Source organism: Neoarius graeffei, chromosome 6 (assembly GCF_027579695.1).
Source record: "Neoarius graeffei isolate fNeoGra1 chromosome 6, fNeoGra1.pri, whole genome shotgun sequence".
Classification (NCBI taxonomy): Eukaryota; Metazoa; Chordata; class Actinopteri; order Siluriformes; family Ariidae; genus Neoarius; species Neoarius graeffei.
The window spans coordinates 35199136-35219761 of record NC_083574.1 but is presented as its reverse complement, the minus strand read 5'-3'; the positions used below and the strand labels follow the sequence as shown (position 1 = coordinate 35219761).

The window sequence follows — 20626 nt, the reverse complement described above, 5'->3', positions numbered from 1 at the left end:
TGCAGTCAGGGCCGCTGACAGCTTTGGCTGGGCCCGGGACAAAATGCTCTGAATGGGCCCCCCCTAACAACCCCACACCCCACCTCTCTTATCCCAGTCTCTACTCACTCCAACCCTTAAATGACAGGTATTCAAAAACCATTTAACCAGTCAACAACCATTTCATTTTAGCATTTCAACATTTTTACAGTTTTAACATTTCCTTAGTCTGCAACTATTCAGGTGCGAAATGCAATGCGCCGGACTTTTGTTGTGCGTGCGTGCGTACTGTCCAGTGTGAAAAGCAGAGAAGAACACACCGCTCGAGAAACGGCGGGATATGATTGCAGGCTAATGTGAATATTCTTAGCTTCAATCAGATATATGAAACACAGTGTTATTAAGCCGTTGTGGTTATGAAATGATTCAATGCCCTGTGCGTTTGATATGGTGTTCAGTGTGACTTGCTCTCCCCTCGTTTGTAACATGAATTGCGTGCCGCGCGTGCCTTGGTTGGGGTTACTTTACGGGGCTGGAAAAAGTTGGCTGTGTCTTACCCAGTGATGGGAATAACGGCGTTAGAAATAAACAGCGTTACTAACGGCGTTACTTTTTTTAGTAACAAGTAATTTAACTAATTACTTTTTACATCGTTATAACGCCGTTCCCGTTACTTACAATAAAATACTATGCGTTACTTTATTAAAGCTGTTCTCATCTGGCACGCTGCTCGCTCAGCCTTTCTTTACTCTGCTTTCGTGTGGGGCGGGGAGACGCGAGACAACAGCACAGTAAGCCAATCAGAGTAGATTTGGACAACATACATACGTAGGCCACGCCTACTGCACTACTGCGCGCTCTTTCAATCGGAAGAGCCAGCGATGGCGAGCGGTCAGCCCAGCACTGCGCTTTCACATTGGAAATACAGCCAGGACTTTTCATTACTTGAAATAAAAGGCAAGAGTGTTTACGTGCAATGCACATTATGTCGAGGAACAAAGCGTTTGTCCTCGTCAGTGGCCAGTAATTAGTAACAATTTTAATAACTACAGAAATATATTACATTTGATAGATGTCTTATCTCACATTGTCCCACAAAAATATTAATATAGTGTAGATAACGTTACTAATTGGTTCTGTTAAGTGTCCATTTCAGTCATTAAACACATTTAACATTCACTTTTATTATGATTACACTAATTGAATTTGATTTTTTTTGAGGGGGAACAAAATGTAACGGAATAATTACTTTCCCTGGTGATTAGTTACTTTTATGACAAAGTAACTCCATTACTAACTCAGTTACTTTTTGGGAAAAGTAACTAGTAACTATAACTAATTACTTTTTGAAAGTAACGTGCCCAACACTGGTCTTACCTGGCTCAGCTGCCCCACTGCCTTTGCTAGTACCTGCTGCCAGGGGCGCAGATAGGATTTTTGAACTGGGGGGGACTGAGCTGTCAGCAAATGATTCCATTTTGTGTGTGTATATTATATATATACACACACACACACACACACACATATATATATATATATGTGTGTGTGTGTGTATATTATTTATTTATATATATATATATATATATATATATATATATACACACACACACTACCATTCAAAAGTTTGGGGTCACTTTGAAATGTCCTTATTTTTGAAAGAAAAGCACTGTTCTTTTCAATGAAGATCACTTTAAACTAATCAGAAATGCACTCTATACATTGCTAATGTGGTAAATGACTATTCTAGCTGCAAATGTCTGGTTTTTGGTGCAATATCTCCATAGGTGTATAGAGGCCCATTTCCAGCAACTCTCACTCCAGTGTTCTAATGGTACAATGTGTTTGCTCATTGCCTCAGAAGGCTAATGGATGATTAGAAAACCCTTGTACAATCATGTTAGCACAGCTGAAAACAGTTGAGCTCTTTAGAGAAGCTATAAAACTGACCTTCCTTTGAGCAGATTGAGTTTCTGGAGCATCACATTTGTGGGGTCGATTAAATGCTCAAAATGGCCAGAAAAATGTCTTGACTCTATTTTCTATTCATTTTACAACTTATGGTGGTAAATAAAAGTGTGACTTTTCATGGAAAAAACAAAATTGTCTGGGTGACCCCAAACTTTTGAACAGTAGTGTGTATACATGTTATTTCACCTCCCTCACTGCCATCACCAGGAACTACCTGCAGGCCAGGACAATAACATTTTAACATAGCCTATGGAAATCCAAAGTTTACACATTATCATCACGCACAGAAATTGCAAAACTGCAAAACTAGTTTTAAAACCGCTAAATTCCAACTGTTAAACATAGCTAGAGGCTGGGCTACGTGTGTGTGTGTGTATAAAGTGTAAACCAGTGCATCCTGACTTTCTAACTATGCCTGTGTGTTGCGTGAGCGGCAGTCAGTCAACAACTCTTCGCAAAGTTTCCTTATGAAACAATATGCTCGCTGAAATTATGGCAGGGAACGCCAGATTAAACATTAAAACTGCCTTCTGAGCACTGTATCTACAGGCTGCCACCGAAAGAAGGAGGCTACCAGAAAGGCATCTATACTCCGTACGATTTTACTTTCACTACGACATTACTTTGAACAGACTATCAAAAAATTGCAAGGTGATATGATAAAGTAAGGCACAGTTTACTTACAGTCGTTTTTTTTTTTTTAAATGATGCAATCGTTTTCTGCCTTTTGGCACCCTTCATCATGCCGTGTTGGGGTCCTGAACTAGGAGGCGCTGTCCCCGATATGCCTGTCAAACTTGTGGGTAACCATAGCAACCAAGCTCGAGCTCGCAACCTGTGCAGTCTGCGCAGTTGCAACTAATGCCGCTTTTCCACTACAAACGCGGCTGAGCCGTGCCGTGCCGAGTCGAGCTGAGCGGGGCTGTTGGAGTTGCATTTCGACTACAACCGCGCTGAACCGTGCTGGCTGGAAGTGGGTGGACACATTTGGTGGAGTTAGCGAAAGTGGGTGGACGTCACGTGATGTCGTTAAGCAGCGCAAACAGTGACATCAGTGACAGTGGCGGAACAAGTCAGAGCCGGGCCGGGGGCGGGGCAAATGACCGGGCCCTTTATTAAAGCTTGTCATAACATCATTTTAGGCTACAAAATGTCCGCAACTGCGGTGTTTACCAATTTCAACACTACCGGGTGCAACTATATGTTATTTAGTACATCAAGTCCTTCAAACGAACATGTAACTCAGAAACAAAAAACATTAGGATACTGTACATGGCTCATAATAAAACATCAATAGCCTATACTGCGCACATTATTTGAAGGGCATACGAATGAGCGCTCAGAGGTTGCAACGGTGACAGGAAGAGTCAGAAATAAAAGGAGGGCGGTGCAAACCTCACTGAATGCACTGTGTTTACCAATTTCAACACTACGGGGTGCAACTATGTTATTTTGTACATTAAGTCCTTCAAACGAACATGTAACTCAAACAAAAAAACATTCGGCGACATACTGTACATGGCTCATAATAAAACATCAATAGCCTACTGCGCGCATTATTTGAAGGGCATACGACGAGCCTTGCGCTCCGCGAACTCGTCCAAGATGCTCTGTATGTCACTGATTCAGTGATCTTTTAAGCGGTAGTCTCACGACCCGAATAGTAAACAATAAACATGGAGGACATGGAGTCGTTAGTGTTGCTGGTCTTGGTGCTGTGGCTTGTTGTCACCTACAACACCAACAGATACTGGCAAGAGCGTATAGATGAGGCGAGGCGCATAAGGCTTCAGAAATTCTCGTAATTCATAATTCTTCTTCTTCCGGGTTTGCGGTGTTTACAGATCCCAGCGCGCTCGCGGGGCGTGTGTGGGCATGTGAGGACACTCCTCCTCACCAATCAGTGCACAGGGGAGTGTCTGCTCACGCCCCCAACCTCAGTCGGCACGGTTTGGCTCACTTCAGCCCCACTCCAAAACGGTGCGAGTTTTAGGGGCTAAGCAGGGCTGAAACGAGCTGAGTCGTGCTGGTTTTTGGTAGTCGAAACGCGAGCCGTGTCGGGCTGAAGTGAGCTGAAGCGAGCTGAAGTGAGCTGAAAAAGGGTAGTGGAAAAGGGCTATATGTTATTTAGTACATCAAGTCCTTCAAACGAACATGTAACTCAGAAACAAAAAACATTAGGATACTGTACATGGCTCATAATAAAACATCAATAGCCTATACTGCGCACATTATTTGAAGGGCATACGAATGAGCGCTCAGAGGTTGCAACGCTGACAGGAAGAGTCAGAAATAAAAGGAGGGCGGTGCAAACCTCACTGAATGCACTGTGTTTACCAATTTCAACACTCCGGGGTGCAACTATGTTATTTTGTACATTAAGTCCTTCAAACGATCATGTAACTCAGAAACAAAAAAACATTAGGTGACATACTGTACATGGCTCATAATAAAACATCAATAGCCTACTGCGCGCATTATTTGAAGGGCATACGACGAGCCTTGCGCTCCGCGAACTCATCCACGATGCTCTGTATGTCACTGATTCAGTGAGCTTTTAAGCGGTAGTCTCATGACCCGAATAGTAAACAATAAACATGGAGGACATGGTGTCGTTAGTGTTGCTGGTCTTGGTGCTGTGGCTTGTTGTCACCGACAACGCGGACAGATACTGGCAAGAGCGTATAGATGAGGCGAGGCGCATAAGGCTTCAGAAATTCTCGTAATTCGTAATTATTCTTCTTCCGGGTTTGCGGTGTTTACAGATCCCAGCGCGCTCGCGGGGCGTGTGTGGGCATGTGAGGACACGCCTCCTCACCAATCAGTGCACAGGGGAGTGTCTGCTCACGCCCCCAACCTCACTCGGCACGGTTTGGCTCGCTTCAGCCCCACTCCAAAACGGTGCGAGTTTTAGGGGCTAAGCAGGGCTGAAGCGAGCTGAGTCGTGCTGGTTTTTGGTCGTCGAAACGCGAGCCGTGTCGGGCTGAAGTGAGCTGAAGCGAGCTGAAGTGAGCTGAAAAAGGGTAGTGGAAAAGGGCCATATGTATACACTGCTGTGCACCTCAATAAACCGAATGGTAATTAGTCTTTTGATTTTTCCGTGAGGTTTGCCTTATGCAAAGAAAGACAGCATAGACTTTTTTCCTCCCTATAAGTGGGGGGGACCGAACGAGGTGAATTTAAATCTGGGTGGGACGAATCCCCCCCGTCCCCCCCTCTATCTGCGCCCGTGCCTGCTGCATCATCCGAATCTTTTTTTAAATATTTATGCAGTGAGCCCCTGAGTCTCTTGGTTTCTTCCTCTCTTTTTCTCTTTTCTTTTCTGTGCTCCTGACTTGTGCATGTTGGCAAATGGCACGCACGCTGATTGTCGAAGCGCTATGATCGAACGATGTCGTTTTTTCCCCCTTAATCAAAGAGTCAGACCAAACCATTTTTGCATTAGGGGTGGCAGGGGGTTCTTGACGACTTTTTCAAAGACAATGTTAGGGTTTTGCTGGGATTCGAACCTGGTTCGTTGGTGTGATAATCCAGCAAACCCCCACTAGGCCACCAGGGGGATGACTCAAATGCAGAGGCGTGAGGCGGAAGTAGAAAAAGAATCAAAAGGTTTATTTAAACTATATACACTATATACAGGGCAAAACAAAAGACAAAAAAAAACCAAAGAGTAAAATCCAAAAGAAAAGCAAAGTGCAAAAATACAAAAGCTAAGAAGATCAAAAAAACACAGTACAAAGGAAACTGGAGATAAACATAACAGCACAAAGACTCCGTGACAAGAGGACTGAACTCAGGGGTATAAATAGACAAACTAATTAAGGACACAGGTGAAGATAATTAGGCAATTAACACAAACACAAAACACAGGAACAGTGGCGGCCTCTAGAGGCCAAAATAAACACAACATGAAAAGGAAATAACAGCGGCCTCTAGAGGCCAAAACAGTCCTAGTCCTAACAGGACCCCCCCCTCTAGGAGCGTCTCCTGACGTTCCCAGGGCGATCCGGATGGGCCGAATGGAAGTCCCGACATAGTTCTTTATCAAGGACATCCCGAGCAGGAACCCAGCAGCGCTCCTCAGGACCATAGCCCTCCCAGTCCACCAGATATTGCAACCCGCCGCGGACCCGGCGGGAGTCAAGCAGGCGATTCACAGTGAACACAGTCTGCCCCTGGAAGATGCGGGGGGGTGGGGGGTTCCTAGGGGCAGGGGCATACGTAGACGTCAGTACGGGCCGTAACAGGGAAACATGGAAAGTGGGGTTGATCCTCAGAGTCCGGGGCAACTGGAGCCGGTAGGAGACAGGGTTCACCCTGCGCACCACCTTGAAGGGGCCAATGTAGCGAGGAGCAAGCTTGCGGTTCTCCACCCGCAGTGGAAGGTCCTTAGTGGACAGCCAAACACGCTGCCCAGGGCGGAAAGCGTGTGCAGGTCTTCTATGGCGGTTGGCCTGAGTCTGGTTGGTTCTGGAGGTCTGTATGAGGGTCTTCCTGACCTTGCTCCAGGTCTTGCGACACCGTCTCACATATTGGTTGACCGAGGGCACCCCCGCGTCCTCCTCCTGGTCCGGGAACAGAGGTGGCTGGAACCCGAATTGGCACTGGAATGGCGACAGCTTGGTGGCCGATGACTGCAGGGTGTTGTGGGCGTACTCCGCCCATGGCAGCCAGGTGCTCCACGATGTCGGGTTATCCATAGCCAGGCCTCGCAGGGTGGTTTCCAGGTCCTGGTTGAGCCTCTCCGTCTGACCATTGGACTGTGGGTGAAACCCAGAGAAGAGGCTGGCAGTGGCTCCGATGACCTTGCAGAACCCGTGCCACACTCGGGAGGAGAACTGGGGCCCTCGGTCTGAGACGATGTCCTGTGGAAGACCAAAGACTCGGAAGACATGATTAAACAAAAGTTTCGCAGTTTCAAGAGCAGAGGGGAGTTTGCACAGTGGTATGAAGCGGCAGGCCTTGGAGAATCTGTCAACTAAGACCAAAATGACCGTGTTACCTTGTGACTCAGGGAGACCCGTGATAAAGTCGACTGCCATGTGGGACCAGGGACGCCGGGGAATGGTCAGAGGATGCAGGAGACCCTGGGGACGCTGTCGTGGGTTCTTGGTTCTGGTGCAAACCTCACAGGACAGGACAAATGACCTTACTTCCTTCTCCATGTTAGGCCACCAGAAGCGTCTTTTCAGGAAGTCCAGGGTCCTCCGAGCTCCCGGGTGGGCGGTGAGAGGGGAAGAGTGACCCCACTGGAGAACCTTGGCCCGGGCTTGATGTGGGACATACAAGAGGCCTGGTGGCCCCGTCCCAGGACCGGGGTCCTGGCGTTGGGCTCGTCGGACAGCCTCCTCAATACCCCAGCGGACAGGGGCCACAATCCGGGACACAGGGATAATAGGCCCGACTTCATTCTCCCTGTTAGTGGCAGAGAACAGTCTGGACAGTGCGTCAGGTTTGGTGTTCTTGGAGCCGGGGCGGTATGAGAGGGTGAAGTCAAACCGACTGAAAAACAGGGCCCACCTAGCCTGTCGAGGGTTCAGTCTCTTGGCTTGCTGGAGGTACTCCAGGTTCTTGTGGTCAGTCCAAACCAGGAATGGATGTTGTGCTCCCTCCAGCCAGTGCCTCCACTCCTCAAGGGCCAGTTTGACCGCTAGCAGTTCTCGATCCCCCACATCGTACCGGGACTCAGCAGGACTCAGGCGGTGGGAGAAGTAAGCGCAGGGGTGCAGCTTTCCTTCCGAACGTTGAGAGAGCACCGCGCCGACACCACTGTCCGAGGCGTCCACCTCCACGATGAATGGTTGGGAGGTGTCCGGGAGAACCAGAATGGGTGCCGTGCAGAAGCGGTCCTTGAGGTCTTTGAACGCCTTTTCTGCCTGAGGAGACCAGCCATAAGATCCACCTGTCCCTTTGGTGAGGTCTGACATGGGTGCTGCCACAGAACTGAAGTTCCTGATGAACTTGCGGTAGAAGTTAGCGAATCCTAAGAACCGCTGAACCTCCTTAACGGACTTGGGAGTAGGCCAATCCCGGACGGCCAGGGTCTTGGCAGGGTCCATTTGGAGTTGGCCTGTCCGTACAATAAATCCCAGAAAGGAGACCTCGGGAACATGAAATTCGCATTTCTGGGCCTTGGCGAACAGATTGTTCTGTAGCAGCCTCTGGAGAACCTGGCGGACATGGTGGCGGTGCTCCTGCACGGTCTTGGAAAAGATAAGGATGTCGTCGAGGTAGACAAAAACGTATAGGTTAATCATGTCCCTTAAGACGTCGTTGATTAGGGCCTGAAAAACAGCTGGTGCGTTGGTGAGTCCGAAGGGCATCACCTGGTATTCGTAGTGCCCAGACGGGGTGTTAAAGGCAGTCTTCCACTCGTCTCCCTGTCGGATACGGATGAGGTGGTATGCGTTCCGTAGGTCCAACTTGGTGAAGACGGTGGCGCCTTGGAGCAGGTCGAAAGCTGTGGACATCAGCGGAAGGGGATATCGGTTGCGCACAGTGATCTTATTCAGGCCCCTGTAATCAATACATGGTCGGAGCCCCCCATCCTTCTTGCCGACAAAGAAGAAGCCGGCTCCAGCAGGTGAAGTGGAGGGTCGAATAAACCCAGAGACCAGGGCATCTTTGAGGTATTCCTCCATGGCCTTGCGTTCTGGCTGAGAGAGTGAAAACAGTCTGCCACGAGGAGGGGTAGTCCCAGGGAGCAAGTCGATGGCACAGTCGTAGGCCCGGTGCGGAGGAAGAACGGCAGCCCTGCTCTTGCTGAATACCTCCTTGAGATCCCAGTACTCTGTGGGAACTTGAGATAACTCGGTGAGATCAGGGGGCTCGGCAGGAGACACAGGAGAGCTAGAGAGCAGACAAGAGGCATGGCATGCAGGGCCCCATTCCACAACCTGGCTTGTTACCCAGTCTATGCGAGGGTTGTGGCGAGTAAGCCAAGGAAGGCCTAGAATAACTGGGAACTCAGGTGAAGGAATCAGGTGCAGGGATATTTCTTCCTTGTGACCTTGAGACTGGAGGAAAACTGGAGAAGTAACTTGGGTGACTCTTCCATCACCTAACGCTTGGCCATCGAGGGCAGACACAGACAGTGGGACTTCAAGAGGTGCAGTCGGAATATTGATGCTTTGGGCGAAGTGAATATCCATAAAGTTCCCAGCCGCCCCTGAGTCTATCAAAGCTTGACAAGAGTGGACAGACTCACCCCAGGAGATGGAGACCGGGATGTAGATTCCTTGGCCAGGGAGTCCGGGAGAGAGGGTAGGCCCCGTCACAACCCTCCCTCGGCTGGACGGGGCGGTCCTTTTCCCAAGAGTTCGGGACATGATGCTCGGAAGTGACCAGGCTTGCCACAGTAGATGCAGCACTTGTCCCTCCTTCTGCGCTCCCTCTCAGATGTGGAGAGGCGAGTACGACCCACTTGCATGGGTTCTGGACAGTCACTGAAGGAGGTAGACGGTCTCCAGGTAGAGGTAGGGAGGCTGGGGGGGCTCAAGGCTTGGTGGCGTTCTCTCATCCTGTTGTCCAGATGAATAGCATGTGAGATGAGGGTTTCGAGGTCACTTGGGCATCCAATAGAGGCCAGACCGTCCTTGATGGGGTCAGACAGACCATGGTGGAAGGCTGACACCAGGGCAGTCTCGTTCCATCCACTTACTGCTGCGAGTGTTCGGAACGAGATGGCGTAATCTGCGACGCTTCCTCCTTGCCGGATGGACATGAGCTTTCGGGCTGCGTCGGTACTGATGTCTGCCTGATCGAAGACCCGAAGCATCTCTTCAGAAAACAGCTGGAAATCAAAGCACTCAGGTCCCTGTCTTTGCCAGATAGCAGTAGCCCAGGCTCGCGCCTTACCAGCTAATAAGGTGATCACAAAGGCAATCTTGCGGCGATCCGTAGTGTAGGTAGTAGGCTGAAGCTCAAAGGTGAGTCGACACTGAGTAAGGAACTCTCGGCACTCACTGTGCTTGCCGTCATACCTCTGTGGTGCAGGAAGGCTGGGTTCGCGAGGTGAAGAAGGCAGCATTGCAGGAGGCACTGGAGCAGGAGTGGGAGCTGGATCAGGAGCAGGAACTGGATCAGGAGCAGGAGATGCAGGCAGAGATGTCAGCTGTGCCAGGGTTTTCCCAATTTGCTGAAGCAGTTCCTCGTGGCGAGCGAGGGCCTCACGTTGGCTGGTGAGCGTACGTCCATGAGCGTCCATGGTCGCTCCGAAGCGTGTCAAAGCTGCCATAATTCCCTGAAGGTTGGCCGGGTAGACAGTTGAAGCAGCCTCTGCTGAGTAGGTCATGACGGAGTCTTTCTGTTAGGGTTTTGCTGGGATTCGAACCTGGTTCGTTGGTGTGATAATCCAGCAAACCCCCACTAGGCCACCAGGGGGATGACTCAAATGCAGAGGCGTGAGGCGGAAGTAGAAAAAGAATCAAAAGGTTTATTTAAACTATATACACTATATACAGGGCAAAACAAAAGACAAAAAAAACCAAAGAGTAAAATCCAAAAGAAAAGCAAAGTGCAAAAATACAAAAGCTAAGAAGATCAAAAAAACACAGTACAAAGGAAACTGGAGATAAACATAACAGCACAAAGACTCCGTGACAAGAGGACTGAACTCAGGGGTATAAATAGACAAACTAATTAAGGACACAGGTGAAGATAATTAGGCAATTAACACAAACACAAAACACAGGAACAGTGGCGGCCTCTAGAGGCCAAAATAAACACAACATGAAAAGGAAATAACAGCGGCCTCTAGAGGCCAAAACAGTCCTAGTCCTAACAGACAATAAAGGCAAAAGACCTACAAATCATTTATTGAAATATATGCAAATATATGCAAACATATGAAATATATGCAAATATAGCACATTTCTCCCCCAAATCAACACATTTTGAAATGAAATAAAATAATCGCAACTTCATGAAAGCCCAGTTCTGCCCCCCCCCCCCCCCCCCCCCCCATTCCTGGGCCCGGGACAACATACCCGTTTGTCCCCCCCTGTCGGCAGGCCTGAGTGCAGTGACCTGCAAATGATGTATGTGCATAATATGTGTTCTGCTGTTTTGCAGTTCATCCCTCCCTTTCTTGAAAAATGTTTTTTCCCCTCACTTTAATGACTGTTATCTCTGTCTAGCCTTCTGTCATATAATGTGCTCTGTTTGCTGATCCATTCTGAGTGAAATGTGTGTTTCTTTCTCAGTGCCTTTCAGGGAAACGCCTTCCTACACAAACCGCCGGCGCGTGACAGTAGGAGGTGCCACTCTGACCTCATCACGCTCCCTGCTTCGTTCCGCCTCCGACAACAACCTGAACGGGGCCGAGACGAGTACCACCCACTCTCCTGTGCCCTCTTTGCGCAGTCTGCCCCCTCTGGCACCCCCTGGAGGGGAGGCGGCAGCTGATGGTAGCCTCCAGAGCACCGGCAGCTCCCGCTCCTCCCACTCACGCTCACCTTCTCTGCACCGCGTCAGCGAGGAACCTGACCCACACATCCTGCGCAGACACCCCACATACACACACGGGCGCGGCCGCCTCAGGTGAGCTCTACATGGTGGTTAAATATTTACAGTATTAAAATAAATTTACAGCAGGATATTTGATAAAGTTGAAGACTATACTTTTATTTCCAGTAAATTAATAAATTGTTTTCTAGTTCTATTAAAAAAGTTATTAGACGTGTAACAAAGTATATTTAACAGTTATTCCACAAAATCGAGTCATACGTGAGCTGATAGCTATAAGCCATGTACGATGAGATTGAGTGGAATAATTGTTTTATTCTATCCACATTCACTGGATTTTGAGAAATAGAGTATTTTTTTTTTTTTTTTTGCAAATCCAATAAATACAAAACTTCAGACAAAATGTCCGACAAAACAATTTCTGCTAAGAATGTAAACAAACCTGCGAAATGACAGTAGCAATTTATGAAAAATGCGATGATAATAATTCTTGGAAAATAAAAAGATACGTTCTTACCATCAAATATTTTTATTCCATATTTTGTTGCTTGTTTTGTGTGTGTATTTTTTGGGGTTTTGTTTTCGAGTAGAGTTTTTATTTCGTCCTCGGTTGGTTCAGCAACACGCGCCGCCATTTTGTTTTTTTCTACTCACGGTATATGAGCTGATAGCCTAGTCGTAGAGTAGCCAATCAGAGCATGCGATTGCTCATATCCAGTGAATGTGGATAGAATAAACACATTTATCCCAAACAAGAAATTCCAGCTTGCTTGAAAACATCCAAAATCCTGTGTCATGCCTGTATTTTGCTCGTATATTGTATGACGCAATAACACTGACTTGTTACGTGCTGGAAAATCAGATTTTCCGATTATCTTCAGATCCTGTTCCACTTTATCCTTTTTAATATGAAATAGCAAAAAGTGACATCATACTCTTCCCAGTGTCAGTATCAAATTCATAGATCTGATCAACGTTTAAATGTCCTCCAAACGTTTATCAAGTATTGCATTGTATTCTTAACATGAATAGATTTGTCCCGGACCCCAAGTGCTACAGATGCTACAGTATGATGTGCGTATTGCTTCCTGTTTGTTACTGTATTCTAACACACATTGAGATGAGACAGCCCTAAGCTGCATGGCATTGTGGGATAGACTCTTGACTGAGCCATGTGCTATCGTGCATTATTGGATTTTGCTGCAATATTGTCCTCAGTTTCATGTTTGTATTTATTGCAGAAGGATTAGAGTTAGAGAGACTGATGTGATTTCAGAGACGAGTGGGTATTGCAATTCATAAATGTTTGTTATTTCAGCATGAGGGGAATGAAACACTTTAATATGAAACCCAGGCTCTTTGTACTACATTGTGTGTAAACAATAAGCACTTTGAATTGTTTGGAGTTAGCGTGGATACCAGTAGTCAATGTCACTTCTTTTTATGCCTTGACAAAATTGACTGTTTAGCTTTTGATTTTTTTTTTTGAATTACCATTGTTGGTATATTGAGGACCATTTAACAGCCTCTCTCTCTCTCTCTCTCTCTCTCTCTCTCTCTCACGCTTACACACCCACAATGAGGTCCTGAGGGGTGTGTGCACTGTGTTCTGTCCTACTTGTCCATCTGTTAGTGTGTACTGATACACTGTCCCTTCAGAATCATCACCACTGGCACCTGTTATCTGACAACAGAAGGGTGTGTAGCTCTGTGTGTGTGTGTGTGTGTGTGTGTGTGTGTGTGTGTGTGTGTGTGTGTGTTAATAAATGTGATGCATTTGCCTCTGCCCACGGGGTGAGTCCATTTGCAATGATATATCATATCATATCATCTCTCTCTCTCTCTCTCTCTCTCTCTCTCTCTCTATTTCTCTCTCTGGTTATTTGCCTTGTGTCTCGCTGTGTCCACCTGTCTCTCCCCAAGGTAAGTGTGGGGACCAGGGGAGTGTGTAATTAATAGCACTGACAGTCCCGCCCACTCACTTCCTGCTCAGGGTCAGGTGTGAGGCTATGGCACGCGTCTTTCCAAACTTAAAGGTGCAATATGTAATTTTATTTAAAAATCATACAACTTCAAGGATACCTTAAATTTAATTTGAAATAGAATTTTTAAATGGATTTGTATAGTTTTTGTTATTTTTTAAATTTATTTTTACGTTAAAGCTTCCGCATACAGTTTTTCTGACCCAGAAAAATGAATTCATCTGAAATAGTGCTGGTCTGCCACTTTTCCTTAAAGGCAACTCAAAACGCATTGATAAAGGACTGTAAATCCTGTAAAGTAGTTTTGGTTGGGATTTAAAAAACAAACAAACAAACAAACAAACAAAAAAATGATGGCATTTTGATGGCATGAGCAAACTTCTTTTGTTTTTGTTTTTTGTGGTTTTTTTTGTTTGTTTGTATCAATGGCCAGAGGTTAATTTTGCTTTACTGAAAGTTAAGAAAGAACTGAACAGTTAGTGTGCATAAATGCCACAGAAATCTTTGCATCTGCTATAGACTTTGCATTCATATTGGCAACTGCCATAATTTTTTTTTACCTCGCCTGGGACGGAGTCCACCAGGGGGCGAGGTATTGTTTTTTGGTGGGGTTTCTTTGATTTTTTTATTAGCAACATTACGGGAAAACGGCTGGACCGATCTTGATGAAATTTTCAGGACAGATGGGCATTGGTCTCAAATAGACCCTCCAACATTTTGAGGGTCATCCGGTCAAAGTCACCAAAAAGCTCAAAATCATTTTTTTTGCGATATCTTCCTTCATATTCATCATATTTACTTCAAACCAATTCCAAAATGTTCATCTTTCAGTTCTGCTTCCACTGATATGCTACATGATGGGGTATTTCTCATCGTTTTCAAACTTTCATTTGATTGTGTGTCTGTCTGTTGACAATCTAGCGTCTAGACGGTTGCACCGATTGACTTCAAATTTGCAGGGTAGGTGGGCAATGTTCTGTAGATTACATGATTAAATTTTGGGGGTAATCAGGTGAAGGTTAAGGTCACCAGAAAGGTCAACTTTTTGGTCAAAATAACATATTTTCCATTATAACTCAAAAACGGTTGCCAAATAGATAGACAAATGTCTACTATTATGAGCATATAGGAATTCCCATATAGCCTTTCATTTGGCACCATGATCTCTGACCTTGAGTGACCTTGAAAGGTCAAACTCTAGGTAACATTTTCAGAGGGCTGTAACTTGAAAACAGTTGATGGTAGACAGATATTTACAATTATCAACTTATAGGAAGTGCCATATGGGCTTTCATTTGGCACCATGACCTTTGACCTTGAATTACTTTGAAATGTCAAACTCAAGATCATGGATTTTCATAGGACTATAACCTGACAGCTGATGATTGAGAAATATTACCATTATCAACATATAGGTATAAAATAAGTGCTGTTGGGCGAGGTTTGTTTTGCCTGGCAACACTTGTTTTAATTTGTTTTTCTTTTTTATCAATACATAAATTTTGGCCTCATAGAAAAATACAAGTTGTCATGACGACATTGTGATGGCATTCACCTTGTAATTACGATATTTTTGAGAGTACTTGAAGGCAACATAAAATAAGAGGGAACCAGATTAATATATACAGAACATAAAAATAACAGCATAGTGGAAGCTGTGGCTCGGAAAGTTGGAAATAATGGCATGTGATCTCTGTACAGAAAAACGCCAGTCGCTAGTGGAGAAGAGTCTTCTGTTTGTTTACACCCATTTCTCTTTCTCTCTAATACCATATCGTTCATATTCTTTCACTCTCAGTTGCAGCTTCATTTTATTTAATGTGCTGGTTTATGCAGTAACTGCTTCTTTCCTCATGCATTTCTTGTTTTGTTTGTCTCGTCTCTGTTTTTCAATCTTATGCTCAAAGTTTCTCTGGGGCCAATTTGAAGGATGCACTTGCATTGTTCAGATTTCCACATCATAAATAACAGCTGCATTCATCTCCTCATTTACATTTTTGCAACCCAGCTGCATTAACTTGAAATAAACTCATAACTGCCTGTGGGTCAGTGGAAAACAATAATAAGCCCAAATGGAATATCGGCATGTGGTGTTACACTAATGCCATCATCTAGTATTTCAAGCAAATCATTTCAACGCATTGATAAATTCTGCTGTAATTATTTAAGCATTTGGAAATGGACTTGGTTTCAATAAAGCTTGTAATAACTGCGAAATTTAATGACTGCAGAAATAGTGAGCTCGAGTGTGCAAATAGGAATATTAGCAGGATACGTCCGGGAAAATTGCAAAGGTTTTGCAGTGAGTCAAGCTCAAGGCCGTACATTTGAGGGAGTTTCAAAACTAAGATATACATTATTATAACTGAGTCTCACTGTTAATGTAGTGAACGTGTGAAGAAAAAAGATAAGTGGTCTAAACGAAAGTGATAATTAGCTCATAAGAAAGGTATTTGATCCATAGTTATTATTATCATCTGAATGATTAAAATGTGTGATTTAAGCGTAATTGTTGCTTAGAGAATTTCTTTAAAAATTGTTCAATGTACAGAGTCCGTCTGAAATTGTAGGCCGTACGCTGTCTTTTTTTTCCCCCCTGTTGGTTTTACGGTTCTCTGAACAATTTACAACATTCTTTTTGTTATCTTTGGTTATAACCGCAACTTCAGAGGGTTAAGAGGACACAAAGTAACCAAAACTCCATCTCTCATCATCAGAGCTGCTCCTCTACTGAAGACTGAAGACACGAGAGTCACATCGAGAGCCTTTCTTCATTTCTGCAGTTTCATTACACCACCAATTTATGAACTCTTCAGAAAGAGAGTGGGGGAATGGAGTGATTTATCAACGAAGAAAAGGAAATCCATTTTGTTTGTGCAGCCCAGGTAAATGAGGTGTCAGTCTGAAAGAGCAGCCGTTCAGTCTGGAACCTTCTGTGATGGATTCCACCCTCAGGATATCGCCGAGACGCAGGTCACTCCCTCGCATTCCATCAGCAGACACACGCAGGCTGCGGGACACAGGACGCAGGGGCAGGTCCATGCTTAGTTTCTGTTGGCTCTAGAAGACCACAGGACTGCTTAGTAGGTTAATATAATCTTAACCATCCTCAGTCCTGTCTTGCTGTTCATGTTAGGCTTTGAAAGGTAGATCTAGTGAATGCAAAATGCATGGAAAAGCTTTCTCAAAGCCCTAACAAATCCTTGTAAATAATTTTCTCTCATTGAAGAATGAAAGGTGAAAAGAAAAGAGAGGGAGGTGGAGAGGGTGTGGTTTTATGATAATAGAAAATCTTCAAATTTGCTCGAAGGTTGGATTGACCCAAATACATACACACACACACACACACACACACACGGAGTCAAATGTGAGACCTTGAAGAAATACAGTTTACTCAATTAGCTATTGTTGGGAGGAGCAGAAAGAGAAAGACAGAAAGGGACAGAGTGTGAGACAGGAGGAGCAGAAAGAACAGAGTGAATATGATCATTCCATTACAATCAGTAAAAACAAATGGCTTATTTTTAGGGCTTTTACATTTAAAATTTTTTTGTTTGTTTGTTTTTTACTCAAAGCATTTTACTTTTCTGGCTCTTTCCATTCCTCACATCGGTTTTATTGTCATTCCTCCATATATGCCGCATACACTGGAATGAAATGTCGCTTCTTCAAGACCATGGTGATGTGTGGCACGTATGTAATAAAGTGCACAGGACTACATAAAAAGCAAATACATATCGGTGCAAAATATCTTTGTTTTACAAAATTCAGCAGGATAGACCATTTGTTTCTGGTGCACATCAGTGACCAGGGTTTCTGATGCATAGAGAAAATTATCTGAGAAACAGCTTACATGGAACAATATCTCTGTATATCTTAACCCGTACTGACTGCTGCATGCTACCCTGCCACTGTCTTGATCATCTCATCTCATTATCTGTAGCCGCTTTATCCTTCTACAGGGTCGCAGGCAAGCTGGAGCCTATCCCAGCTGACTACGGGTGAAAGGCGGGGAACACCCTGGTCAAGTCGCCAGGTCATCACAGGGCTGACACATAGACACAGACAACCATTCACACTCACATTCACACCTACGCTCAATTTAGAGTCACCAGTTAACCTAACCTGCATGTCTTTGGACTGTGGGGGAAACCGGAGCACCCGGAGGAAACCCACGCGGACACGGGGAGAACATGCAAACTCCACACAGAAAGGCCCTCGCCAGCCCCGGGGCTCGAACCCGGACCTTCTTGCTGTGAGGCGACAGCGCTAACCACTACACCACTGTGCCGCCCTGTCTTGATCATATTAACCATTAGTGAAAAATATAATTTGTCATATCTGTGTAGAGCTATTCAAGATGGCTTTGCTGGGAACAAATAAATAAATAAATATAGCCATAAGCAACGATCATCAGGGTTCAAGCAGGATTGCAGAAGTTGCAAACAACCATGTACGTAGAAGTGGTTCAAAGTCTTCAACAGCAGACTGTACAGTGGTGCTTGAAAGTTTGTGAACCCTTTAGAATTTTCTATATTTCTGCATAAATATGACCAAAAACATCATCAGATTTTCACCCAAGTCCGAAATGTAGATAAAGAGAACCCAGTTAAACGAATGAGATAAAAATATTATACTTGGTCATTTATTTATTGAGGAAAATGATCCAATATTACATATCTGTGAGTGGCAAAAGTATGTGAACCTCTAGGATTAGCAGTTAATTTGAAGGTGAAATTAGAGTCAGGTGTTTTCAATCAATGGGATGACAATCAGGTGTGAGTGGGCACCCTGTTTTATTTAAAGAACAGGGATCTATCAAAGTCTGATCTTCACAACACATGTTTGTGGAAGTGAATCATGGCATGAACAAAGGAGATTTCTGAGGACCTCAGAAAAAGCGTTGTTGATGCTCATCAGGCTGGAAAAGGTTACAAAACCATCTCTAAAGAGTTTGGACTCCACCAATCCACAGTCAGACAGATTGTGTACAAATGGAGGAAATTCAAGACCATTGTTACCCTCCCCAGGAGTGGTCGACCAACAAAGATCACTCCAAGAGCAAGGCGTGTAATAGTCGGCAAGGTCACAAAGGACCCCAGGGTAACTTCTAAGCAACTGAAGGCCTCTCTGACATTGGCTAATGTTAATGTTCATGAGTCCACCATCAGGAGAACACTGAACAACAATGGTGTGCATGGCAGGGTTGCAAGGAGAAAGCCACTGCTCTCCAAAAAGAACATTGCTGCTCATCTGTAGTTTGCTAAAGATCACGTGAACAAGCCAGAAGGCTATTGGAAAAATGTTTTGTGGACGGATGAGTCCAAAATAGAATTTTTGGTTTAAATGAGAAGGGTTATGTTTGGAGAAAGGAAAACACTGCATTCCAGCATAAGAACCTTATCCCATCTGTGAAACATGGTGGTGGTAGTATCATGGTTTGGGCCTGTTTTGCTGCATCTGGGCCAGGACGGCTTGCCATCGTTGATGGAACAATGAATTCTGAATTATACCAGCGAATTCGAAAGGAAAATGTAAGGACATCTGTCCAGGAACTGAATCTCAAGAGAAGGTGGGTCATGCAGCAAGACAACGACCTTAAGCACACAAGTCATTCTACCAAAGAATGGTTAAAGAAGAATAAAGTGAATGTTTTGGAATGGCCAAGTCAAAGTCCTGACCTTAATCCAATCGAAATGTTGTGGAAGGACCTGAAGCGAGCAGTTCATGTGAGGAAACCCACCAACATCCCAGAGTTGAAGCTGTTCTGTACAGAGGAATGGGCTAAAATTCCTCCAAGCCGGTGTGCAGGACTGATCAACAGTTACCGCAAACGTTTAGTTGCACTTATTGCTGCACAAGGGGGTCACACCAGATACTGAAAGCAAAGGTTCACATACTTTTGCCACTCACAGATATGTAATATTGGATCATTTTCCTCAATAAATAAATGACCAAGTATATTAGTTTTGTCTCATTTGTTTCACTGGGTTCTCTTTATCTACTTTTAGGACTTGTGTGAAAATCTGATGATGTTTTAGGTCATATTTATGCAGAAATATAGAAAATTCTAAAGGGTTCACAAACTTTCAAGCACCACTGTAAGTGGCCAAGTTCAGCCATACACAATTTAAATTTTTAGCTCAAGTGGTTCTTAAGATAGGGGTGGTGTAGTGGTTCGCAGTGTCACCTCACAGCAAGAAGGTTTTGGGTTCGAGCCCAGCAGCCGACGAGGGCCTTTCTATGTGGAGTTTGCATGTTCTCTCCGTGTCTGCGTGGGTTTCCTCTGGGTGCTCCGGTTTCCTCCACAGTCCAAAGACATGCAGGTTAGGCTAACTGGTGACTCTAAATTGACCGTAGGTGTGAATGTGAGTGTGAATGGTTGTTTGTCTCTATTGCCGCTTTTCCACTACAAACGCGGCTGAGCCGTGCCGTGCTGAGTCGAGCTGAGCGGGGCTGTTGGAGTTGCATTTCGACCACAACCGCGCTGAACCGTGCTGGCTGGAAGTGGGTGGACACATTGGGTGGAGTTAGCGAAAGTGGGTGGACGTCACTTGATGTCGTTAAGCAGCGCAAACAGTGACATCAGTGACAGTGGCGGAACAAGTCAGAGCCGGGCCGGGGGCGGGGCAAATGACCGGGCCCTTTATTAAAGCTTATCATAACATCATTTTAGGCTACAAAATGTCCGCAACTGCGGTGTTTACCAATTTCAACACTACCGGGTGCAACTATATGTTATTTAGTACATCAAGTCCTTCAAACGAACATGTAACTCAGAAACAAAAACATTAGGATACTGTACATGGCTCATAATAAAACATCAATAGCCTATACTGCGCACATTATTTGAAGGGCATACGAATGAGCGCTCAGAGGTTGCAACGGTGACAGGAAGAGTCAGAAATAAAAGGAGGGCGGTGCAAACCTCACTGAATGCACTGTGTTTACCAATTTCAACACTACGGGGTGCAACTATGTTATTTTGTACATTAAGTCCTTCAAACGAACATGTAACTCAGAAACAAAAAAACATTAGGCGACATACTGTACATGGCTCATAATAAAACATCAATAGCCTACTGCGCGCATTATTTGAAGGGCATACGACGAGCCTTGCGCTCCGCGAACTCGTCCAAGATGCTCTGTATGTCACTGATTCAGTGATCTTTTCAGCGGTAGTCTCACGACCCGAATAGTAATAAACATGGAGGACATGGAGTCGTTAGTGT

At 45.0% G+C, this 20626-nt stretch overlaps 1 protein-coding gene across 1 annotated transcript in view; it reads left to right on the top strand.

Moving 5' to 3' along the window:
• shank3a (SH3 and multiple ankyrin repeat domains 3a) overlaps positions 1-20626 on the top strand; it is a 520369-nt gene that overhangs the window by 323037 nt on the left and 176706 nt on the right. Inside the window, exon 10 of the mRNA XM_060923596.1 lies at positions 11151-11487. Coding sequence (XP_060779579.1) covers positions 11151-11487 — 337 coding nt within the window. The remainder of the gene's footprint in view (positions 1-11150; positions 11488-20626) is intronic.